The sequence below is a fragment of the Dermacentor silvarum genome, chromosome 1, assembly GCF_013339745.2.
Source record: "Dermacentor silvarum isolate Dsil-2018 chromosome 1, BIME_Dsil_1.4, whole genome shotgun sequence".
Lineage (NCBI taxonomy): Eukaryota > Metazoa > Arthropoda > Arachnida > Ixodida > Ixodidae > Dermacentor > Dermacentor silvarum.
Genome location: NC_051154.1, coordinates 40,067,380 through 40,094,237, shown reverse-complemented (window position 1 = coordinate 40,094,237; position 26,858 = coordinate 40,067,380). Strand labels below are relative to the sequence as shown.

The 26,858-nt window shown below is 44.9% G+C and overlaps 1 protein-coding gene across 1 annotated transcript; it reads left to right on the top strand.

Annotated features, from left to right (window-relative positions):
• Positions 1-11,817, top strand: LOC119461133 (hexosaminidase D-like). The gene is made up of 2 exons (XM_037722348.2): positions 1-403; positions 1,418-11,817. The coding sequence occupies exon 2, from the start codon at positions 1,430-1,432 to the stop codon at positions 3,095-3,097; it is 1,668 nt and encodes a 555-aa protein (XP_037578276.1). The 5' UTR covers positions 1-403; positions 1,418-1,429; the 3' UTR covers positions 3,098-11,817.
• The last annotated feature ends 15,041 nt before the right edge of the window (positions 11,818-26,858 follow it).

Below are 26,858 nucleotides of genomic sequence, written 5' to 3'. Positions count from 1 at the left end.
GCATCGGCGAATCGGCCGCAGGATGCCTCGGACGCATTTTTGCCCGCGCCACCTACGCAGCAGCTTGCGCCGCCCGCGCTGTAGTCATCATCATCACATGCGCCTTGTTTGTGGGAAATATATTCCGAACGTATATGTCCCGACAGTTCTGACCGGCACTTCGTCAGTGTTGATATTGCATGCTTCGCGGTTAGGAAGGCGGCGTGAAGTGCCTCACAGTCGTATAGCTGAAGGGATGAAGCGCCAAAGCCATTAAATTGCGAAGGCAATGCAGAATCTTGCCCTGCAGTTTGGCGACGTCCAGAGATGAGCGTGAAGGACAGCCCCCACATCACCTATTCGCTGTCTGCTCGCTGCACGCGAACAGCTGCGCTGCCGTCGGCACGGTGAATGCTGTGGAGCCGTACGTATCTTTGCTTGTCGTAATGGCGTAATGCGCAAGGCAGCGTTTCTCGCTTATCAACCGGTGTTATCGTGAGGTGGTTTATTTTTCACATGCGTCTACGTTGGCAGTCCTTCGTCCTTCGTGCTCTTCCGCACGATGCGAAGACTGCCCATAGTCACGCGGCACACGTGAAATGAAGCTGAGTAAACGCGCGCTCATGCACTCACAAGTTGTGAGGCGACAGTAACAAGTGACCGTTGCTTTAAAGCGATTACTCGAAATCACAATGTGGGCAAATGAAATGCAAACTGCCAATTAAGAATCTGAACGGGCAAACTGGTTAAATAACTTCAAGGAGAATCATAGTACACGTACGATTTTGTTCAGCCCGCGTTGGCACTAGCTTTTATCACTGTTGCTATGCTTTTTTTTTTTTTTTCGTTCTATTTTCATCTTCACACCTCAATTCGTCCATATATAATATCTAAAGCACGCCTCAATATCCCTGTCGCGCTTCCGAGTCGAAACGGACATTCGTCCGAAGTATAATATCGGAATGTCTTACTAAGAATTAATACGTACAGCGGTGTCACGCGGACACTTTCGATCGCGATCGAGCCCGATCGGGACCGAAAGTAAGTGCATCCATGGCATGACAGCTCTTGCGGTCCACACTTGAAGCTGCTCCGACAAAGCGCTGTTTCGACAAAAACAACCTGTGCAACAGCATAAATAATGATATGATTTGCGTATTTTCGTAACAAGATGGAATGGCATATGCGACATATGCCACTGCAGCCAGGTTTTCACTCTGCATGTGTACACTCTAGCTGGCTAATAATGCACGTGATTATCACAGAACAGTGCATCTTGCCATTGTCTCTTTCATATTGTATGCTCTGTATTTCAAACATCTGTTTACACTGTTAAGTTTGGAGGGTCTTAACCAAAGCCATAACGTAATGCATTTATTTAAGGCAAGTTTTTAGTGTATCTTCGAATGGACTGAATGGCTGATTTTGCTTTCTGCAGGCTATCGTTTGAATGCCCTGTGAACTGGGACACCCTTTTGCCATGGCTCCACTGAAGATTCGTCTTTTGAAGCTAATAGCTATTGTCATTGTGATAGCATTCCTTATACTTTACTGGCAGAGCACCAGGACTCTTGACAGGACACCTGTTGAAACAGTGCAGTGGGTGGCTGATGTGCTTACTGATCCACCATCCACAGCAGCTGCAACTCGTGCCAGTTTTCAAGAGAGCCTACGATTGCCACCTATCCAGTTTGACGAGCGCATAGTGCATTTTGACCTTAAAGGTGCACCACCTAAACTTGAGTACTACGATGCAGTGTTTCCCCTGTTGCGCAAGCTTGGCGCCACTGGACTTTTAATGGAGTATGAGGACATGTTTCCTTACACAGGAGTGCTCAGTCCTCTTGCAGCCAGTAATGCCTATAAGGAGGCTGACATAGCTCATATCTTGTCTTCTGCTCGTGCCAATCATTTGCAGGTGATTCCACTGGTGCAAACATTTGGCCATCTTGAATTTGCACTGAAGTTGCCAGAATTTTCAGACCTTCGAGAATTGAGCCATAGTCCTCAAGCTCTATGTCCCTCACTGAATGGATCTGTTACCCTGGTAAAGGCTATGCTTGATCAAGTGCTCCATTTGCATCCTAATGCTCAGTATGTGCATATTGGTTGTGATGAGGTTTACTCATTAGGACAGTGCACTCGCTGCGAGAGGCACATGAATGTGGCAAACATCACGAAAGATAGGCTTTTCCTAGAGCATGTAGAGAAGGTTGTAGCTCATGTGACCCAATATGGGGTTCGTCCCATTATGTGGGATGACATGTTACGCAGCATGGAGGCTAATGAAGTACATCAGTGGGGTGCTGCTAACCCTGTAGACCTCATGGTCTGGCAGTATTCTCCGAACATAACCAAGTATGTGGAAGACCAGCACTGGCTAAAATATGCTCGTTTCCAAGGGCTGTGGATAGCAAGTGCCTTCAAGGGGGCTACAGGTCCAAAGCAGTTGCTCCCAGACATCAAATACCATTTAAGAAACCACCATTCATGGCTGCAAACACTTAACAACCACAGGGAACTGCTCAATATACGTGGCATTGCATTGACGGGGTGGCAACGGTACGACCACTTTGCTACACTTTGTGAGCTTCTGCCAGCAAGCATGCCATCCTTGGCTGCCAACTTGGTATACCTGCAGCAAGGGTGTTTAGATCAGATGCAGCTGTCTCAAATTAAGGAACACTTGCAGTGCAATAGGCAGCTGCCTGTTTTTGATGATGCAAGCAGCCATTTGCTCTTTTGTCAGTTCCCTGGTGCAAAGGTACTCACGGGAATCCAGCAGCTAGTGACACTGTACAATCAAAAGAAAGTGATGGAAAAAAACAGTCATTATGTTGGATGGCTAGATAGTTATCATGTTCGACTCTCATTTGTCAGTCCTGATCACATTGTTGAGGCAACTAAGAACCTGACTGAGCTCCTGAGCACATCGAAACATCTGCACAAGTTCCTGGGTGATGCAATGTCTCAATTGTATGACGTGCACACTGTGGTAGAGTGGATAGGTACGTTTCTTGATCCACTGCATGCTGAGCTCACACTACTTGAACAGCAGGTCCAACGGCTACTTAATTACAGCATATGGCCTAAGAGACCACTAGAACAGGTAACGTGAATTATTACAAAAATATGTCAGTTATTGCTGTCACATTCTAAACTAAGAAGAGGTCAGCAGTCATTAAAGCTTAGAAATACAATTTTATATTAATAATTCATGTATTTACATTCATGAGCCACATGCACTATTGGAGGGAGCTTCCCATTGATATAGGACCCTTAGTGTGTGCACCTCCATCCTTCTCCCTGCTTAGCCATTGCTCCGTTTTTATGTCCACTTGAGGCACTTTGATTTTTCCTGAAACCAGTGCACACCGGTGTTTTTGTATTTCTTGTTCACTGAAACAATGTCCCTGCAGCAGGTTACAGTCCAATATGCCACACAAAATGTGTAATTAGGGTAAGAAGCACTGTTGAAATTGATAGGAGAAAAGACAACACCAGGAGATGTTGAAAGCTAAGGCCCATAGCCTTGTGTTACGTGAAGGTGCTGTGCCAACTGAGGCATTGTAGTTGCTTCTCTACCACTTTTATTGCTTCATTTGTTAGTAAGCTGCATGTATATTATGAAATACACATGTAGCTTATTTAAATATGTTAACCAACAGTACTCTTGACAAAATCGAATCGTGCTTGAGGCCGCATAGTGTGTGATTGAAGTTAGGGACTGGAAACCTAGATGGACTTCTCTTATTTTATGAATGGTATCAAGGACTGTCAAATTAGAAACTCCCACTGTTCTGTTGGCTGCTGGGAATTTGTGAGTGCGGGAATCAATATGATCTAGCCCTCACAGGTGCCTTTTGTTTCTGTTTCTTTTACTACGTCTTCACACTATATTTGAGTGGCACTTTTTACATAAACCATATGAAGAATCTGACAATGAAGATACAGAAAGTATAGTGAAAATGAATTGCTTTGTTTAATTGAAATGACCTGCCGTTGTGGCTTTGGCATTACGCTGGAAAGCCCAAGGGCACTGAATCAAATCCCAGCCACGGCGGCCACATTTAGATGAGAACGAAATACGGAATCGTTAGTGTGTTGTGCATTGAGTGCACATTAAGGAACTTCAGGTGGTCAAAGTTCCAGAGGCCCGCACCGCGGCGTGCCTCATAATCGTATCGTAGTTGGGGGCACGTAAAATCCCAGAATTTAAATAAGTATAATTGAAATGCGGAAATAAGATAAAGGGAAATGAAAGTGGACAAAAATAACTTGTGGCAGGCTCGAGCTGAACCTACATCTTCCGCATTACACATGCAGGGACACCCTCCCACCGTATGTGTAAAAGATTAGCCCTAGAAGCGTTAGCCAGCGCTGCTTGTGGCCACAGTTGAGGACTAACAAAAAAATAGAACCCTCGGTTCCCTTTATTCTTCGCACTCTTTACATAAACAGGTAGCCCATTCCATGACCTCTTTGTTCATACTCCTCAAGGTTGTATGAAATTGGATCTTATGTTGCCATAAGCGGTACTCTTCGTTGCCATCTACTTTACTTCCACAGTGTATTCTGATTCACTAAACAATTATCACAGCACCTTGCCTACTTATGTGGCAGCTTGGCATATTCCTTATCTATGTGCTAGCATGATAAAAAGCCATCTTTTTGAGATGCAAGTAGTACAGGTCATGATTTGATATACATATTTGGTTCTTGCTATATATCGTGCTGTGTCAAGCTTGTGTTAAATTTTTTGTTTTTTATCCACGTTTATTTGGTATCCATCATTTAGCTCTTTCATGACCATAGGCCATAGGCCCCGACATGCAGTATGCAGGCTCTGTACCCACAATGCCTTTGCTTGTGGCCCACGTTGCCCTTTCAAGCTTTCACTTCGTTCCCTCTGTATAGTTGCCTAAGCTTTAATTAATGTTCTGAATACCTGAAGCTCCACAGTGTGACCTACAGAGAGCTATGAGCTAAGCACGTGGCCAAGTTTCTGGCTTGAACTGGAGAAGTATTTTGTCTTAGGAACAAAAATGCAGGAAAAAAAAAAAAAAGCGGGGTGGGGGTGCAAAAACAGGCATACCAAAGCAAGGGCAACAAGACAGTGTTTCTGTGTCCTGCTTTGATGTCCCTGTTTTTTCGTGCTTTTGATCCAAGATAGCCCGATGCCCAGCTTGTATTAACTCCATAGTCTGCTTTCTTGCATTGCTCAGGCACCTGTAAATGTCCTTTATGGTAGTGATTCAGCTCCCACAAAGTTTTTTTAGGCTGTTTATTCATGCAGGAAGCCTGTGCACATGCTATGTCAGTCAGCTGTGGATAGCTTGTAGGTCTTTTTTTCCAGGACCAGGTCATACATATTGTGAAGTCAATTTTATGTGTATATGCACTTATCATTCGGTTTCACTAGCTAGTCTGCAACAAAACTTCATGCTGTGCTGTTTAGAGCTCTGTACAGTAACTTGGGTTGGTGCTTTACTATCTGGTGCAGTTGTTGGGACTCTTGTCTGGAGCACTTGAGTGGCACAAATATGGTACAAATACCCACTGCTTTGTTTTTTCATGTTGTCAAAAGGTACATTCATTCTATCTACTATATATACTGCAGCTATCAGCGCAATATACCTTGCGTATTGCAAAAAATATTAAGGCGTTTTCGTATTGTAAGCAATAATTTTCGTGCTATCGCTGAGCATGGCTTCCATTGCTGCAATTGCCTGTAATCACTGGTTAAAATGCCGCACGTCACAAATTTTCGATTGAGCACGTACAAAAACTTGTTATCTCTGCTTTTGTTCCGTGGCCCTGTGGCGCCTTCCGTGGTGTTCAGAGACAATTTCAGCTGCAGGATCTATGATGGCCTGCAAGGCATAAAAAAAGTTTCACTTGGTCTTATCACTCTGGCAGTGCATGCTCAGATGTGAGCTATCTTGAACCAGGCGGTATCAGTAGAGGTCACCCATGCAGTTCAAAGCATGCCGTTTGATCACTCTAGACAACAGTGCCAATGACTATACATTTGAAAAAGCGTATGCAATGATTTTCTGTATTTTTGTTGCCACCCTTGAATGGGAAAACTAGACTGCTTAGCTTTTCAACAGAATTCTTCACAGCCACCACATTGCTTCATCCCCTCCCATCCTTTTTTTGTGTGTGTGTGTGTTTAGTAGAAATACAACAATTCAGTATATACTGAATCCGTAATGTAGCTTGCAAGTGTCGACAGGTTCCTGGCTTTTGCATCCCCCATATCATTGTTTTTCCTGGTTTCTGCAGTGCTACAGCCTAGCTGCTCTGAAGTGTCTGTGGACTAGTGTGTTATGCCTGACGGGCTTCCAATTAACCAAACTAAAAAGTAGCAAAATTACAGACCTCGGATAACTAAAAATAGCCAAAAAACAAAAGAAGGTGCTTAGAATACATGTTGCTCTGTCAATACTTAAGTTCCCCGTACAGTTGCAACTCTTTGTAACAGAGTTACATTCGATAAAAAGATACCTTCGTTGCATTTGATGTTCATTGTAAGCATATATTCATTATATGCTGATATTGGTGAGCGACATTTTAGATTTACTTCATTATATCTGATAATTATAAAATATTCGTTATATTGAGACTCAACTGCATTTCCACTACCTTTCAAATCACTGCAATCGTCACACCACATTCTGACTTAATTTGTTCGGTGTTATCATGAAGTTAATGATGAGTTAAATACTGTAAAGCTGGATAAGCCTCTGATTCCTAACTATGTTGGTGCAGGAACATTGGAGGCTGAGTACAAGCATGAAATATGGAATTGTACTGCCATGTATTTTTATTTTTAACACGATAGCGTTAAGGGCACCGTCTCACAGAAAATCCGGTTGGTGTCGGCGGCATTGTCCGTTGGAGAAAAATCATCTTGAACCACGCATCCCGAACCACGCAGGCCCTGCGCGTGGTGCATAGGCGTTACTGAACCAATTGAATTTCTCAAAGTAAAATGCGTCAGAAAATTGATAATGTACGACTTAAACACAATCTGCAGGCATGGATAGCATCGGATTGTAATTTGAATATATGAGAAAACATATTTCTGTTATGCAAAAACTCAAACACAGAGCCGTTTTCCAGCTGCCATTTGAGGTCTGTCTTAGTGGAGCGGCACACCCCACTTGGTTCCTTGCAACACCATCCAGATAGTGCTCGCCTCTGCGCATCTGCGGCAGCGGCGTATCCTGCCGTGCAGGGGAAAGAAAGAAAAAAACAAGAGCAGAAAGCTTGCCTTCATGCATAGCGTTTGCCGCCAACCTTTGCAGGTAAACATTACGGTTACATAAGCTGCAGTTGTCGGGAAGCATGAGAAGCAGTTGGGGATCTTTGAATGCTATCGTGTTCCACTGTTAAAGGCGAAGCTTAAGCATCCTCCAAGTTTTTGTTGATGATGTATAAGTTTATCTTCCTGGTGTTCATTGCTACTGTACTTGAGATGAAATGGGCCTTGAGAAAGAGAAAGACGCAGCTTCCTATTTTTAAAGAGAAGTTTTAAGGTTGGCGCATTGCTCAACACTGGTGTTGAAAGTAAATGCCATTAGAACTTGTGTGAAAAGAGGCATAAATGTTTGAATCTTATGTCCTCCCAAGCTAGTTCTACGCGTGATCACTGTTGCAGCATTTAGCTAAATAAGCTGTTTTTGTTGCCCTGTAATGAGTATTGGAATGAAAAATGGTAGGCACAATAGGGGGGCAGCAGTATATATTAGGGAGCCAGTGTGGGTAGCTGATGTTCTAGTTCAGATTTTAAGATGAAGTGGAGTTTGGCAGGTCGTGTAATGCATAGAGCAGTTAATAGGTGGTCTGTTAGACTGGCAGGATGACATGCTGAGGAAACACAGCCAAGGGTTGCATCGAATTAGGTGATAAGGTTAGCAAATTTGTTGGCTCAAGATAAAGTTAGCTGACACTAGATAGAAGATGCTACAGGAGATCTCTAAGAGTTGCTTGATGTGGTCCTGGCAGTGGACATAAATAGGCTGCTGCCACTGATGATGATGAAGTTGATAGGTATTTAAAAAATTCTGCATGTTTTTCCATGGAATGATAGTATGTGTTCTTGGATTTTGTATGTATATTTCAGAAAGAAAAAGTGTTTTCAACATTCTCAGTTTTCACTGACTAGCCTGCATGTGAGTGAATTTTTAGTAAGGAGAATTTACGACAAACATAAAAATTGGCATGTAGTTAGAAATGTAGGCAGCCTTTAGCATTGGTTCCTTAAGAGGCCTTGGGGAACGAGGCACAAACTAATGATACTGTGTGAAATGTGCTTCTTCCTTACTCTGTTTTACTCCGCTGTTTAAAAGCCCCAGTTAGCTTTAATGTGAGTGTGAAGTCCGAATTACTTAAATTGATTTCAAGCTGTTACGGCTATTTCATTCTCACACCTGCTGTGGCAGCCATTTACGTAGTAGTCATTTCACTTCACACATCACAATTTTTGTGTCCATCATTTACTGAAGTGCCTTCCTAGTTGTAATTGTTGCCAAATGCTGCAAATACCTCAGTTTATTGCAGGTGTTGTAGTTGTTGCACCTATAAGCACTATACTTCAAGTCATTGAGCTGATCATCTGCTGTGCTTTCTTGTTATCAGTATGCAAAGGAAATCCACGGGCAGAAATTTTCACTGACCTATGTATGCCTGGATCACTTTTGCATGCACACATGCCTGAGGCGTACTCCTATCTGTAAAAAGAAAATTGTATCATAGCTAGCTTGATATCTGTCTCCCACTCAAACAGGTACTTCTTTACATTGTCAGAATATTATCATTGTTGATCCTGTTCTCAAAAGTATGAATCTTGCAATCTAGCCGCAGATGTCCACATGATAGATGCACCTTTGTGTGAGAAGTACCACTCAAGGTGTTTGTAAAATATCTGGTACTGTTCACATCTCTCAACACGCGCGCTGTGCTGTTCTGCACTTGCTGCAGTGTGACAGCTTTCTGTACTTATTTAGCCACCAACCTGTCAGAATTTATTTTCATTATACTGTATACTGCACGATGAAAAATCTTTCAGGTTTCTTTATAATTATCTTTTTCTTTATCATTTTAAACTAAGCTGCTTTGGTGGTGTTATCAGTTTTCTTGGTGAAAGTGCAATGATTGTAGGCATTGAGAGACAGTGATCACAGATGGTATTATTATTAGATTTCTGGTGGTGGTGTAGACTTAGTTAAATTTGTTCTGAGGTTTCTGAGGTTTCACTGTGGCATTGATTGTTGGTCACATTTATATGCTCCCTTAGTTTGTCTCTCATAAAATGTGGTGGTCTGAACACCTGTAACAAAATGTGTGGGCCTACTGATTGCCCTCTGGTGGGGCTTGCTAAAAAGCCCTGCCACCACTTACACTGCTAGGTGTAGTTAAAATCTGGCCGACTATGAAAGCACGTTTCAATGACTCGGCTCCATTTGATGGCACAGCTGGTTTTATCACTGCATCTGGTTCATTCTTAACTTCCTTTAGCATTTATTGAGGCAAGACTTTGTTGTTCCTTACTTCACACTCGTTTGAGAAAAAAAAAAAAAAAATCACATGACACTACTTGTGCCATACATCATGCTGAATCGGTTGGTTCTGATCAGCCCCCTGAAACTTTGGGCCTGTTCAGTCATTGAGATGGGAACCACCTTGAAACATCAAGTGCTGATGCCTCCTCTTGTGGCACAGAATTGTTCAGGTCTTGAGCTTGAGTGAGACACTTATGGCGACCATGGTGGGAGATCACCCTTTTCCACCCTTAGCAACCATTTCCCTTCATTTGTACTATGTTGTCTTTTATATACTGTGCATTTATATGTTTCTGGCAATGCTTACTGTTTCAACAAATATGTCAGAAACTTGGATCCACATTTGCTTGGACTAAAACAGTATTATATAACTCCACAGGTCTCTTGTATATATGTTTTCTCAGAGTGTGGTAAACTAAATAACCTACAGTGTAGATGTGGCATGGCCTTTGTGCAACGTACTTATTATTCAGACTAAATGAAAATTAATATCCTATAATGAAGAGATCCATGACAGTTCAAGGTGTGTGCAGAAGTTAGTTTCCCCCGCTGCTAGCAGGAATTGTGCAAATATTGCATCAGTGTTGCCAAAAAAAATTTTTTTTTTTTGCATGTTAACAGCGGTAAGTAAAATGTTTAACATGTTTTCAAAGCAATATATTGTTTGTCTACTGAGGCACTGAATGTTGCAGTTGTAATTAGATTACATTGCACTCTGTAGTGTTAGCTTTATGCTACAGAATGCAATCTGAGAATTGTAGAGAATAGTCTGAGTTCTACCAGTGCAAAGATTTTTATTCTTCTATAATACTGAATGACTGTAATTTACACGTCTCGAATACTCTGTCACTTAGTCAGGCCTGTGCAGAATAGAACGCTGGTGTAATTAACTCTCGTAATGCTTCATATTATACACAAGTTCTAAGCCAATTTTATATGTGTCATTTTTTATGGGTGGACGACTGTGACATTGTCTTAAGGTATTTAGTAGTGCTGTACTATAACACTGCTTAAGTGATTAAAATAATTGCCGCCTATTGTATCAGCTCTCTAGCTGGAGCTTTTCTTTTTAATTTTCAAAAATAATTGACTTGGTATTTGTGTTTTTGTGCATAAATGAAACATTATCTATAACTGAAGTATTAGCATTGTGTTCTTACATTTATATGTGCCTTTTGGGAAATCATGTGTAAAGGTACTCATTATGATAGTATTTGTGTTAATGCTGTCAAATATATCCTAATGAAGTGTGTACAGTTTGTTTATTTTGTAGCTTATATGGTCACTGTAATTGTGAAAGGAAAGTTTGACTGCTTCCAGAAGTTTTGCACTTGTGTAAGGCCCTGATGTATAGTACCAAGAATTTCTTACAGTCTGTGTTTGACAAAGGACTGTTCACCTGCTTCAATTCTTAATAAAGAGTACCATAAACACAGCAGGCACGTGAACATCCATTTCTTCAGCTTTGTGTTGTACACCTTAGACTAAAGATTTGCATGGCTATTTGCTGTTCTGTACGTACACATTTTGATAACATTTTCAGCTAGTCTGAAGCAGCCACCTAATGAGTTTGGTATGCTGGAACGATTTCGTTGTAGGTAGCCATTTTTTTTTTTTTCAGTATGTGCTGCATATAGATGATGATGTGTGGTGTTTTATGGCGCAAGGGCCAGGTATGGCCAAAGAGCGCCATGACAAATGGTAATGCTATCACTAAATTGTGGATGGCGTAGACAATAAATTCCTCATGGTAGATATGACATGGCTGTAAAAGGGCCTAAAAATTGTCGCTGTAAATGACGTAAAACATGTAAGTGGTAAAATAATGACACTGACTAGTTAGTGATGTGGGCTATGGCATTTGGGTTTCGTAACAAATGTGCATGATGTAACAAATATAACATCAATATTAGCGCTTGAAGTGAGCCGTTGAATACAAGAGCTATTATTCACGTGCTAAAAATTACCTGGCCAAATGATATTTAAGGTGTCTGTTTCCGTTAGGAATTCTAAGACTGTTTTCAGGTTAAAAAGCGGTTCATAGCTAAGAAAATATGCTGGGTGAAGAGGTATGTTTTCGCGATATGTAGAGGGGGAATACCTTTTCCTCCCTGCTTCTATTGCAGGGCACTGAATAAGAACATGAACAACTGTCAGAATATTGCCGCACTTACTACAAGTTGGAGGATCACTCCCAGTCAAGAGGTAAGAGTGAGTACTGTAAGTGTGTCCTATTCTTAATCGACAAACAAGTACTTCCTTATATCGTGCCGTTTTCCCAGTTATCCAGTTCCCTAGTTTTGGTTTTATCATGTGTAGTTTATTTAATACTTGGGTATCCCACTCTCCTTGCCAATGCTTCCTCAGCTTACGGCATAGAAAAGACTTTAGGTCTGTGGCAGGGATGGGGATATTTGCATCTTTGTCGCTAAAGGTTACTGACGTAGCGTTTTTGTCAGCAGCTTCATTGCCTTTTATACCTTTGTGGCCATTGTACCCAGCATAAGACAATCACTTTGTTGCACATGTATGAGGAGCACAACAATTCATTAAAAACGGAGTTCTTATGTTTTCGTAGACTAATTAGGGCTCTGACTACATGTAGAAACGATGGAACCCAACTTTCAGGACACAAACACCAGGAGAGAAGTAGACGACACACGCTGGGACTAGCAACAAGTTTAATGAAAACAACCACACAGAAGTTCGCAGGGAAGCCAGAGCGCGCATGCGTCGTACATACCACGTGACAATCAACGAAAAAACACTAAATGAGACCTAGTAGCCACATTTTTCTAAATAAGCTATCTCTTTCTTTGACAGCGATAACGTGTTCACACTAACACATTGATTGTGATGTTTTCGGATATGATACTCTTCAATCAGTTCTCGTTCGTAACGTGTGGTTCCCTTGCCTATAATTTGTGTGTCTTCCAAAAGGGGCTAGCAGCTGCACACTCGGCAATGAGAAGGCAGGTTTGCTCCTGCTCCTGATGTGACAGACGTTTCGTGTTCTTTTAAGCGGATATTAATACAACGCCCCGTCTGGCCTATATACATGCGACCACACTGCAACGGTATGCCATAAACGACATTTTTGATGCAAGTTGTGAAGTTATGGCTGGTACTGCAGGCACTAATAGGTTTACGATTTTCTATCCTAGCACATAGACTTGACATCTTGCATGGCGCCGAAAACACAACACGAACGCCATGCCTTGTGGCAACTTTTTTCACATTGTGGGAAACCTTGTGGATATATGGAATGACTTCCATTCACTTACGGTCCTCACAGGCAGTGTTGTGTGCTCTGCCTTGTGTTTCTTTTTCAACTTTTTCAGTTTTGTCTCAGCTACTGCCTTGAGAACAGTGTCAGGAAAGCCAGCCACTTGTAGACGCTTAATCTGCTGATGAAAACTTTGCTCCATTGAATGATGGCAGCTTCTATTGAAGGCATTGTTGATGCAGAGGGTAGCGATGCCACGCTTCACTAGTTTAGAGTGCGACGACTCGAATGGTAGAAGCTGTTTCTGGGTACGAGGCGCATACATCCAGCAGACGTGACCATTGTCAAAGAAGGTTAGTTTTAAGTCTAAAAACCTAATACATAGCATTGTCTGATGCCAGTTCCTTCGTAAATTCAGAGCCTCTACAGCGAACGCTGTGGTGCTGTCCAAAGACCGAGTCAGAGCCCAGAGTTGTCAAAACACAACAAAATATATTCTTCACACAAGGCAGTTACACAGACACACTTGCACACTTAGGCTAGACACAACACAATACAAATCAGATGGGTATTAACAAACACAAGAAAATAACGACAAGCACAAGAGTCCAACACGTAAAGTACAAAATAAATAGGAACACTAAGTGTCCAATCGTATTCACCGTGCTGGTTGGTCTTGGAATCAGACGATCTCGGCGTAACTTGGGGGCAAATCTCGAAGAAGGAACTTCTTCCGGAAATGCAGACGCTCGAAGAACCCGTCGACTAGCTTGCCGGGGAATCCCCTTCTTCTGCAGACGCTTGGTCTTCACGTTACATCACTTCACGGTGCAAACTCAACTCCTGAATTCCTCACTGGACTCCTAACTGACAATGCTCACACGGCGTTTATATAGCCGTCGACGGTCCTTCTCGAACATTCGATCGGAGTTGTGATTGAGCTAAATATATCACTTGAAACCGACTCTAGTTCCAAAGGGTCCTTCAGGTTTAACAAGATAAAAAAATCATCAACATACCTGAAGACCTTGACTACCCTATCGTCATTTAAAGAGCTGCTCTAAGCATTGTCAAATTTTGAAAGAAAAATGTGACATAAGACGGGTGCCACACTGGATCCTATGCGTATACCATTCTTCTGCACAAACAATTCATCCTGAAATTCAGCAATAGTCGACGATAGGTACATGGTTGGAAGTTCCAGGAAGGAATCAATAGGAACACCGCAGGCGTTCTGGAACGGAACTGCCCCGTTTTCTTCGATGAGCTCCCGCACAGCTACAAACAGACCACCTTGTGGCACTGAATAGAACAGGTCCTCTACGTCTAAGGAGAACGCTGTGTTGGCAAAGGGCTGTTTTTCACGCAGAAAGTTCACCACGCAGTCCGAAGAAGTGCCAGAAAACGGATCAGCTACAACGAGTGTTTTTAGCCAGCATTGCAAGTAAAGGCCTAAACCTAGGAGTGCCTGCAGTACCAGCCATAACTTCACAATTTGCATCAAAAATGTCATTTATCGCATACCGTTGAAGTGTGGTCACGTGTATATAGGCCAGACGGGGCGTTGTATTAATATCCGCTTAAAAGAACACGAAACGTCCGTCACGTCAGTAGCAGGAGCAAACCTGCCTTCTCATTGCTGAGTGTGCGGCTGCTTGCCCCTTTTGGAAGACACACAAATTATAGGCAAGGGAACCACACGTTACGAACGTGAACTGATTGAAGCATACCATATCCGAAAACATCACAATCAATGTGTTAGTGTGCCCTCGTTATCGCTGTCAAAGAAAGAGATAGCTTATTTAGAAAAATGTGGCTACTAGGTGTCATTTAGTGTTTTTTCGTTGATTGTCAAGTGGTATGTACGACGCATGCGCGCTCTGGCTTCCCTGCGAACTTCTGTGTGGTTGTTTTCATTAAACTTGTTGCTAGTCCCAGTGTGTGTCCGTTGTTACGGTTGACGTACGACAGCCCCTTTAAAAGGATTAACGGAGGAGGTCTCCCCATCGTGCTTGGTTGTCGCGTGCGGGACGCAGTAGTGGCCGATCCTTTTGTGCGCAGGTGCAGGGAGGCGATTAGGCCCGCCTTCTACGAAACGTTCTTCCGGAGCATCTGGAACGCAGTAGTGTCTGATCCTTTTGTGTAGAGGTGGGGGGACTGGGACGCCCGAGTGGCTGATCCCTTTGTGTGCAGGTGCGTAGGGGGGGGGGGGGGGGGGCGAATAGGCCCGCCTTCCACGAATAACGTCTTCGGGAGCCTCGGGTTGCCACCAGTGGAGACAAGCCCGGGAAACGTCACCTAGGCGAGAGGGAGCTGCTGCCGCATCCCCCCCAACTGGACTTGCCTGTCACATGACTGGAGCGAAACCTCGCCTCATTGTTAGAGGGCCCATTTAAGCGGCCCCGCCATGTATTTTTATTCATTCATTCTCTTCTTTGCAATCCTTCAACATGAAATAAACCGTGCAAGTTTCGCACTTAAAATCGTCTCGCCCTGCCTGGTCGCCATGATCTACCGGCCGCCTATAGCCTGCCGGCAGCGCTACGCTACCTAGAAGAGATGCCGGTCGAGGTTGTTGTAGCAGGCGCCCCAACAACTGGCGGCTCGCGGTAGGATGGAACCGGACATCAACGCGAGTCTCAACAACTGATTGGCAGCGATGGGATGCGCTACCCCGGAGGCCCCAACTTTGGATAACATCTAAGAGAACTTCTCCTCTTGGTCCTGGTGACAACGTCGGAAGGAAGGTGTCAGGATTCATGACTGCATATGGTGAGTGCACGGCTTTTCTTCACTGAGATATCACTAGGCTTTACGTATTTTTTGGGGAAGTACAGAGCAGTGATTTTCTTTAACCGTTGACGGAAGTTTGGAGTACGTCGAGGTTTTTATAGAGTGAAGAGTTAGCAGCACTAAGGGCAGCCATGAACCTGAAGGCACTAAAGAAGCCGGAATTGTTAAACTTGGCCAGAGAGTTGGGCCTCCAAATTGCCGAATCGAAGAGAAAGCCGGAGATCGTTGAGGCGATCGAAGCAGTCGGGACAGACGACGATGAACTTGAGGAATGTTTAGAAAGCATTGAGCATAAGGAGGAAGAACGCAAGTGCCTAGAGGCTAATAAAGAGCACGAGAGGGAACAGAAACGAAAACGGGAAGAGCACGAGAAGGAACGAAAACGGGAAGAGCATGAGAGCAAACAGGAACGAAAACGGGAAGAGCACAGAATTCGGATAGAAGAAATTCGACAGAAAATCCAATCTCTTAGAGGGCAACAGGTACGATCTAGGCTGGGCGTATTCAAAGTCGGCGAAAACTTAAAAAGTTTTCTTGCCCTTTTCGAGAAGGTATGCGCGGAGGTGCAGCTTGACCGTGAAAATTGGTCCTTCGAACTGTACAACGTGTTTCCCTTTAACGTGTCCTGCGTCTTGTCTCGCCTTTCTGATGACGAGTACCGGAATTACGATACAGCTAAGAGAGCTTTATTCCGGCAGCTCGGCATTCCGGTTGAGAGCGATCGGAAAGGTCAAGGGGACGAACAAAGAGTTCTTACTCTTGAGGTAACTGAGCGACAACCCACGGTTAAGGTCGCATCAGGGAATGGAGAGCACGCGGAGTGCGACGTGGCAGAACCCTCAGAGCTAAAGCACGTAAAGAGCGAGGCCGTCGCCTGTCTACAAACAGGGGCGATTCCGGAAAGTGTTCCTTGCGAGGACGAGGCTGGTTCCAGTTGCCATGAGAAGATTAACGAGGCACTGGAGACCTGCCTCGTGCCCCTGCATATGGGCGAAAGGCCGGAGTCGTCAAAGGTAGACCTAGATAGTGGGGCGGCCAAGCAAAGTACGGAAGCGGCGATTCGAGATCCCACCGGTACAGTTGGGGAGGGCCTGGCTAAGGAAATAGTTTTCAATGATAGCGCAGGTAAATTGGCCTGACAGTACAGGGAACCGGATATTTCTCTGAACTCAAGCTTCGGAGAGTGCGCATTTCAGGCTTCCACCGAATCTGAGTCAGCGGCAATCCCGGAGAGCGCTCCTTGCGGGGACGAGGCTTGTTCCAGCAACCCCAATGGGGTCAATATGGAGCTGGATACGGACCTCGTGCCTCGGCACTTGAGCGGCTCTCGGGTACGGCCGAATGTAGAGCGCGAAGACGTCGCGGAACCAGAGCCAGTGCCGAGTCCAAAGAGCGTTTCTTGCGGAGACGTTCCGGAATCGTCAAACGTAGAGCAGAATGCCATGGCGGCCGAGCAGAACGGGAACCCAACGCTCGGGTGTTTCAAGTGCATAACAGAAGACCGCATGGCAGAACAAGAAAACGTTGTCAGACAGGGCCGTCAGAAAAAGAGAGCCAAGTATTCGGCGCAACGAAAACTTGAAAAAGTCGCCACACCGCAGCCCGTAAGACAATGCACCAGGCCATCGCGCCGAACGGGAAAGGGTTTTTTGGGGCGGCTTAGGAAACGGAAGCGTCACCAAAGGCTGATTGCGACAGCAAAGGGCGCGTTTCCGCGAGTAAAGGTGCGGCTGAAATGTTCAGGTTTCAAACTGGTTGAGTATGCGCGTATGAACCCGGCCAGTCAAACAGGCACCGAGGAGGAATGCGTCGCGAAAGCGAGAACAAAGGGAGAAGGGCTATTCTTCCCGCGTTTATGGCGTCCCCTTCGGGGACGAGAGGGCAAGCTGCGAGGACACAGAGTGGCAGGTGTCAGCAGAGGGCAGCGTATATCTGGCGCCCTTTGTAGTCCTCGGCGAAGCGCGAGGGCTTTCGGACTGCGACCCCATCGAGGGCGCATTAGGAACTAGTCAATTTGCCACACCGATCAGTAACTTGTTTGTATGTAAACGCGAAGCAATTTTTTTTTCTTTTATTAGTTTTAAGAAGTGGTTGCTTTTGAATTTACAAGTTAAGTGTTATGCTGCGAATTTCTTTGTCGTACGAGCCAGTTAACACGAAGGAAAGCGTGAAGCTGGTTTCGCAAAGGTGGTGGCTCTTGACCGCGCTGATTTTGTAGTTAAGCATTGAGATTTGGGGTTTGCGAAGGCAGACCTTAGTTTTGTAATTTAATGCTTACAGTATAGGGCTGGTATCAATCTGGCTGGTAGCAGTCTGGCTGGTAGCAACGACCGAAAGAGCAACGCAATACGCATCTTTGTCCCTTTGACCTTTTTCGATCGCTGTCACGGTTTCCGTGGTTCGAAAGTGCGCCTGTGTTTTCTTGTCCAGTGAAGACTTGTGAATCACGTGCCACGAAGGCGAATTCACAGTTTGTAAAGGCGGAGTTAGAGCACGCAGAACACGTTACCGGGAGATGGTCCCGATTCTTTCTGTTCATACCGGGTGACATGATTGACAGCGGTTGTAGAGAGTCATTTCGAGAGGGAGGAACAAAGGTGGCTTAGAGCAGCCTGTGTGTGAGGTGGTCGAAAGCTAGCGGCACGCGAAGATGCCTATGGCATATGAAAGAGAACTTGTGCAGTGCTAAAGTGGGCTACTCATAAGCTTAGCCGCTAGTTGGCTGGTACGCATTTTAACTAACTGCCATTGTGACAGCTGCGAAGTCTATCTTAGGTGGTCGCTTACTGCGACGGTGTCGCTCAGTCAAGCATAATTTTCAATTCCCCCCTCAACAGGGTAGAGGAATGAACACGCGGATGTCATCAGCTGAGGCTTTTGAGTTTATTGGCAGAGCTTGGCTTCGATATTCGCTATAAGAAGGGCAAACTTAAAGGCAATGTCGAAGGTCTGAGTCGTTGCCCCTAGAGTAGCGAAAACCTCATGATCACTCTGGTTTCAGCGTGATTTCGACGTTAGTATCTTTTTTTCTTGTACGTTTTTTTCCCGCGTAGTTGTAGTTGATCGTTAGCGGATTTAGTAATCACGTCATAACGCTTTCGGGAAATGGCTGTTTTTAGTGTTCAAGGGGGAGGACGCTCGAAAGGAATGGGAAAGCAGTAGCAGTTTTCTTTTTTTGTAAAGCCTGGTGTGTCTTGGGGGAGAGTGGCCTTGTGCTCGTTTGTTTGTGGTTGTGGGTCCGGCACTCTTGTGGAGTGATTGCGTGCCCAAACAGGAGACGAAAAGTTGCGAGACCTGTTTGCAAGCCCTGTTTCACCGGTCCGGACCAGGGAGAGAAGGCCTACAAGAGCGCCCCGAGAACTGATGAACGACTCCAGGGAATCTGCAAGCTACGAACCAAGGGTTCGTCACCACAGAGGGAAGTTCTGCTGCTGAAACGCCGATCCCTCGCCCAGTGGCTGCTGGCCCCTACGCGTCGGGATCTTCTTCCCCCGCCAGAGATGCTGTTACGGTTGACGTACGACAGCCCGTTTAAAAGGATTAACGGAGGAGGTCTCCCCATCGTGCTTGGTTGTCGCGTGCGGGACGCAGTAGTGGCCGATCCTTTTGTGCGCAGGTGCGGGGAGGCGATTAGGCCCGCCTTCTACGAAACGTTCTTCCGGAGCATCTGGAACGCAGTAGTGTCTGATCCTTTTGTGTAGAGGTGGGGGGACTGGGACGCCCGAGTGGCTGATCCCTTTGTGTGCAGGTGCGTAGGGGGGGGGGGGGGGGGGGCGAATAGGCCCGCCTTCCACGAATAACGTCTTCGGGAGCCTCGGGTTGCCACCAGCGGAGACAAGCCCGGGAAACGTCACCTAGGCGAGAGGGAGCTGCTGCCGCATCCCCCCCAACTGGACTTGCCTGTCACGTGACTGGAGCGAAACCCCACCTCATTGTTAGAGGGCCCATTTAAGCGGCCCCGCCATGTATTTTTATTCATTCATTCTCTTCTTTGCAATCCTTCAACATGAAATAAACCGTGCAAGTTTCGCACTTAAAATCGTCTCGCCCTGCCTGGTCGCCATGATCTACCGGACGCCTATAGCCTGCCGGCAGCGCTACGCTACCTAGAAGTGATGCCGGTCGAGGTTGTAGTAGCAGGCGCCCCAACAACTGGCGGCTCGCGGTAGGATGGAACCGGACATCAACGCGAGTCTCAACACCGTCTACTTCTCTCCTGGTGTTTGTGTCCTGAAGGCTGGGTTCCATCGTTTCAAGATGTACCAACAGGCCCAACAACAGACTCCTCTGACTACACTTAGTGAGTCTGTGAAGACAATAGCCCTAGCGACATTTCTGAGCCTTATGTGTTTAATAGCCGAGATTATAGCGTGTGCTTCCGCTGTAAAGATACTTGTGTGTGGATTTAGTGCCCCAGAAATTGAAAATGAGGGTCCGAGAGCTGCGTAAGCAACACCAGCAGGACACTTCGATGCATCTGTGTAAAATTCAGCACAGGAATACTTCTCCTGAAGTTCAAGAAAGTGTGAATGTACATGTGCCTCAGGTGCTTGTTTGGATAGTCCTATGAAAGAGATGTCGCACTGAATAGTCTGCCATTCCCAAGGTGGTGGAACCAAAGTAGGAGCCATTAGTACATTCTCTAGAAGAGGGACTTCTGTTTTTTCTGACAGTGCTTCCAACCGGAGAGACAGAGGGGGCTGGTTGGCCGGGTGGTTACGGAACAGCCTGACAGTGGACATGTCGCGAATGGTAGAATGGCATGGATGCTGGGTGTCTGATTTAACTTTCAGGGCGTAGGAGAGACTTAAATATGTCCTTTGGAGATCTAGAGACCACTCATTGGACTCAACGTACAGGCTTTCAACAGGACTAGTCCTGAAGGCACCTGTAGCAAGATGGATACCCAGGTGGTGTACGGAATCTAGCATCTTCAAAGCACGAGGCGTAGCAGAATTATAGACTATGGCTGCGTAGTCAAGGCGCGACCGTATGAGACTTGTACAAGCTTAGGACGCACCTCTTGTCACTTCCCCAAGATGTCCGGGACAAGATCTTCAGTAGATTCATTGTCTTCAGGCACTTTGCTTTCAGATATTTCAGGTGGGGGATAAATTTTAATTTAGAGTCTAAAATGAGGCCCCAAAATTTATGTTCATGGCTCACAGGTAGCTGTTGTCGATTAAGATAAATAGCGGGGTCAGGTAATATACCTCGCTTGTTCGAGAAGAGAACACACATGCTTTTTTGCGGGTTTAGTTTAAATCCGTTCTCGTCAGCCCACTTAGATAATTTGTTTAGCCCAAGCTGTACATGTTGCTCACAAATAGAAATATACTCCATAATTTAAAACCTATTTGTACGTCATCCACATATACAGAATAAAACATTGTACGTGGTATGACAGTATGAAGAGAGTTCATTTTTACAATGAATAGAGTGCAGCTAAGCACACCACCTTGTGTGGTACGCCCATTTCCTGTGTAAATAGATGGGATAGAACATTACCAACTCTAACACGGAACGTGCTGTCAGACATGTAACTGTGGATGATATTTAACAAATTGCCTCGGATTCTCATTCCAGCCAGGTCACGGAGTATTCCGAAACGCCACGTGGTGTCATATACCTTCTCCATATCAATAAATAATGACAAAAAGAACTGCTTATGAACAAAAGCATCGCGAATATTCATCTTGATGCGGACAAGGTTATCAGTTGTGGATCTACCTTCCCTGAAACCACACTGTAGGGGGTCTAATAGTTTGTTACTTTCAAGAAAATGAAGGAGGCGCCGGTTAACCATTTTCTCAAACAGCTTACATAGGCAACTTACAAGGCTATAGGCAACTATAGGCAATTTACAGCTTACAAGGCTATAGGCCTATAACTGCTGATCGATGTTGGGTCCTTGTCGTCTTTTAGTATTAGAATGATTATTGCTTCTTTCCAGGCAGACAGAATGTAGCCGGTAGAAAACACAGAATTAAAGAGTGATAGTAGTGTCTTGTGGGTTTCGGGGTTTAGGTGTTTGATCATCTCGTATAGTACTCTGTCACTTCCTGGAGCGGACTTGTTACAACCATTTAGTGCAGCCTGAAATTCCGCCATATTAAATGGACGGTTGTAGGGTTCATTTCTATTTCCTTTACGATCCAGAGGCAGTCGCTCTGCTTGTTTCCGGTATCTCAGAAATGTATCTGAATATGGGATGAACCAGAAATCTTTTCAAAATGTGCCCCTAGAGAATCAGCTTGGTCAATAAGTATGTCTCCTTGTGTATTTACTAATGGTAGAGGATGAGTTTTGCGGCCTTTTATTTTATTTACCCTGTTCCAGGCTTTTTTTTTCATCTGTATATGAATTAATGCTAGAGATGATGTATTTCTGCCAGCTTTCTCTTTTAGCATGGCGGCGCGTTCTTCTACCTTCCGATTTTATTTTCATTGAAGCTAATTAAGTTCTCGATAGATGGAGAGTCGCGAAGGTGACTCCAAGCCTTATTTTGATTTTTGCGAGCTTCCTTACATTCCTCATTCCACCAGGGAATACGTCGTTTAGAGGGCGATCCGTTCGTTTCAGGGATACATAGTAACGCAGCATCAGTTACAAACGCCGTCAAATAGCATCATCGATAGGAAACGTACAGATGTCATCCCAGGTCATATATGTCAGCTCTCTGTATCGTTTCCAGTTGGCACCGTCGACTTTCCAACGGGGCTGATGTGGAGCACACTCATCGCCTTTTGTTAATTTTAAGATGATTGGGAAATGGTCACTCCCGTATAGATTTTTAATCACGTTCCACTCTAGGTATGGCACAAGTGTACTTGATACGATACTTAAATCTATAGATGAGTATGTTTTATGTGCCACACTGTAGAATGTTGGCTCTTTTTTATTTAGCAAGCACGCATCTGTAGAGAAAAGGAAGTTTTCAATTAAGCGCCCTCTTGCATCACGATGACAATCTCCCTAGAGGGTGTTATGTGCATTTAAATCGCCTACTACTATGTAAGGTTTGGGAAGTTCTGTGATAAAGCTTTGTAATTCTGTTTTGGAAAGTTGGTAGCTAGGAGGGATGTATAGAGAACTAATTGTTACTAGCTTATGAAATAGCAGAGCTCTGATTGCAACTGCCTCAAGGGTAGTTTGTAGCTTCAGATGCTGGCAGGCAGCACCTTTATCTACTATTATGGCCACATTACCCGAAGAGGCGAGGGCATCGTTGCGATCTTTGTGATAGATTGTATATTGTCGGAGAAAGTTAGTGTGTGAAGATTTAAGGTGTGTTTCTTGGACACACATCACCCTTGGATTGTAGTTGGTTAGCAGTTCCTCAATGCCATCAAGATTGTGTAATAAACCTCTGACATTCCAGTGTAGTATCTGTGTATCCGTTTTATATGTGTTTTGTGCTGTGTGTCTAAGAACGATAGATTAAGCTAGCTCACAAGGCCTTTCCAGGCCCCGTGATGGGGGTTTTTCCTTTTTTTGCCGGCGCGCTCCACAGAGCTACGCCGTTCCTTCAGCGTCTGGGATGCCGGAGTAGTGCTGCTTGCATCCATCGCCTCGTCAGAGGCGCTGGATGACGCACGCTGGGCGGGCATACTCAGGGGTTTTTGGGGCCGATCTGCACGAGCAGTGGCCCTGGGACCGGCAGGCCCGGAGGTCGCTAGCCCTGCGTGGTAGGGGGCGGAACAGCACTGGCTCCTCCTGCCAAGGGGGCTGATGGCGTAACCGCCGTCACACTCTGTGTGACTCGGGCGGCCGCCGCAGGATGTGACGCTGCCCCCCGGCGCGCCACATTGGTGTTCGAATGACTGGACTGGTTGTGGGCAGAAAAACGCTTGCATGCCTCTGGAAAGAAAATGTTTAGCTTGACCTTGAGTTGTATTATTTCTTTTTCTTTCTTCCATGACGGGCACGATCGCGAATAGGCGGGGTGGTCTCCGTCACAGTTGGCACAATGGGTTGTGGAAGTGCAATTGTCTGAGGCACGTTCTTTAGAAGCACATTTTGCACAAGTAGCGCGCCCTCGGCAGCTTTGAGACCCATGCCCAAAACACTGACACTTGAAGCATCGGCACGGATTGGGAATGTACGGTCGTACACGGAGCTTACAATATCCAGTCTCAATTGAGTCTGGAAGGTCGCTTGTTCCAAATGTAATAATTACATGCTTTGTGGGAATTTCCTTGTCGTCACGCCTTAACTTAATTCTTTGAACCTTTACTACGTTTTGGTCTTGCCATCCATCCAACAGCTCGCTTTCACTAAGCTCAAGAAGGTCGTCATCAGAAATGACACTGCAGACAGTGTTCATTGATCTGTGGGGGCCCACAGAGACAGGGATGTCACCAAACGCAACAAGTATTGACAGTTTGTTGTATTGAAGCTTGTCACGCACTTCCACAAGAAGGTTGCCACTTCCCATCATAGTTACTTTGTAACCTGAGCCGATTGCTTCTGTCAGACATTTTGCGACAACAAATGGGGATCAGGTGCGGACAGTCTTGGTTTCGTGTTGGCTATGTATTACATGGTACTTGGGAAATATTTTTTGGGGTTTCATGAAAAAGTAGAAAGTTTCATCGGTGCGCCCCCTTTTCAGGGAGTGATCAGACAGCGGGGGAAAAGCGCTTGCCATATAAAGTTGGAAAATTCGGGAGCCCAACAAGGGCACGCTACAAGGATGGAATACTTGCAGACGCCAGCCATGCATCGCCGCTATAACCCAATATAAAATACCCAAGGTTGGATAGCTACACCAGGTTAACCCTTGTCGCCGAGAAATTCGGAAGAGAGAAGAAGTGACTAGGGAAGACTGGAAAGATGGAAAAGTGAGAGAGAAAGACAAAAGACTGAAGACGGGGACAGGAAAAGGCGACTGCCGATTTCCTCCAGGTGGGTCAGTCTGGAGGTGCCGTCTATGTGAAGCAGAGGCCGAAGAGGTGTGTTGCCTCCGCCGGGGGGCCATAAAGGTCCAAACACCCGGAATCGACTTAACCCCCATGATCCCCCCTTCCCCAGACACGGCCAAGCCGTGCACGGCTACACGCGGGAGGATCCAACCTTCATGTGCTCAGGTACGCGGTGTCGCAACACACCAAATGCCTGCTCACGCAGACGCCCCTGCGGGTGCTGCATATAGAACAAAAACTTTATTTAGTGTCTTTCTTGTTCGGGGTTTATGTTTCTTAAAATTCGAGCATTACTTTTGAAAAGAAAAACTGGGGATAAACCGGGTTTTCTTGTTGGGCAGCCCAAAGTTCAGGATTTTTCTGCTAACTTTCACAAATGATTAGTGCAGGCAATGGTCTCCTTTTGGACACAAGCGTTTTGTTTAAACAAACAAAATCACTGACAAGAACATATAATGGCAAAAAGAGCTGTTTGCAAGTTATGTGGCAAACCTATCTGTACAAATTCTCGCTGGCAGGCATTAGTTACACTTTTAAACGAAACAATGTAAACATAAACAAATAGAAACCTTCTTGGTTATCCCTTGTTTACTTTTTTTTCTCTGCATTTTTTTAGAGAAAAAAAAATATGCAGGAATTAAACTTGATCCGACCAGATTAAACTCTTATCAACCTTAGATTAGTTTCAATTCTTATCGGTTATCAACCTTATTGAACTCAATCCCACCCTTAGCAACCCTTATCGGTTGTTATCAACCCTATCAATCTAATCCTTATCAGCCCTTATCTAACCTTATCAGACATGAGGTGACTCTTGTCAACTCTTATTGGTCTTTATCAACTTTATCAGAATTGCTCCGACCATTATAAGCCCTTAACGCTCTTTAGCACCTTATTCCTCCGCACTGAATTATTAACTACCGTGGTGAGACCCATATAACCCATCACTCCTTATCAACTCATTGAGTGCTTATCTGTCTGTGTTGCACTACGCGAAGCACATGAGCCCTCAGAGGTCGGTGGCATTTCGGTCGATGAAAGAACATCCCAACAGAAGGCACATCCTGTGACCACCACAACGCATCGGGGTCGGGGCGTGTTTGGCATTAAATTTTCGCAATATCAGAATTTTTCAAGTGTCCACAATGCTCCAGGTCGGCTCTTCATGTGATCCTAGAAATGGCTTTTATTCCACCATCACTAAATCTCTCAACAAAGCCTTCATAGAAACTGTTCTCCTTTGACATTTATTTTGTACCGCTAGTACAACACATTCATATGGTTCAGATATATTCACCTTCTGCAAGTGTGGGTGTTTAGCCCAGTGGGTAAGACACTTGGCTGAGCAAGTGGTCGTAGGTTTGAAACTTACCACCGCCAATGTTCTTCCTTTCGAATTTATTTAGTATTTTTATACAATAATTTCTTTATAGCGATTCGTTTGCTCTTGCGTGACAAACAGACCGACGGGTTTCCTCATTGGGTAGGCGTAGAAATGCTTACGTAGAAATGCTTACGCATTTCATAAAACACTAATATTAGTGAACTTGGTCATGCTTCTTAGGAGGTGTGACGATTTTCCTTACCTTGCAAGGAGGGGGGGGGCGCCTTGTTGACATACGTTACGATGGTTATTTTGAGCATTTCTCTGTCCAATCCTATACCTGTCGGGCATCTCATCCTTGTCATTCTGTTTTACTGCTTTGCTCTACATGCCCTTGCAACACAGCAAAATTAATTGAATACGAACTAACCCAATCTGTTGCCCTTCTTTGAACGTACCTTAGTTGAGAAAACGTCATCTCGGTGTCACAGTTGGTGTTCACAATGCAAAATAACGCCAGCGCTGTGTTCGCTTCCTAGCGCATCACCGCCATTTACATGTGCATGATGTGATGTGCCATTGTCGTATTCATGTACTAAACGCAGCTACTGGAAGGCCTACAAGATTTTGTTCACTCGAGGCCAGCAGGCACTGAATGCCAGTTTTTACTTAAGTGTTTATCGAAAAGAAGGAAATATTCTTCATGAATAGTAATAAATATAAGACATATCTTGACTGCCTGCTTACACAAGTTGAACAGCATTCATTAGCTTGGTTACACCTGCATTTATTACGCTTTATGAGAGGGCAAAACTTCATGGAGAAATTGGGTTTAACCCAATTTTCATGAAACTTGTTCAGGGTGCAAAAATTGCGAATTATCGGGTTTTACCCTAAAGTAAAGGACCCTATGTATATTTAGGGCTGCTCGTCTTCAGGTAAGACACGATTTTACCTGATTTTTACACCCCGAACATGTTTCAGGTGAATCGGGTTAAACCCGATTTCTCCCTGAAGTACAAAAAGTTTGGAGCAACAACAGC

Excerpts from the sequence above, each read along its gene's own strand:
- LOC119461133 (XM_037722348.2), top strand. The coding sequence starts at position 1,430 with ATGCCCTGTGAACTGGGACACCCTTTTGCCATGGCTCCACTGAAGATT.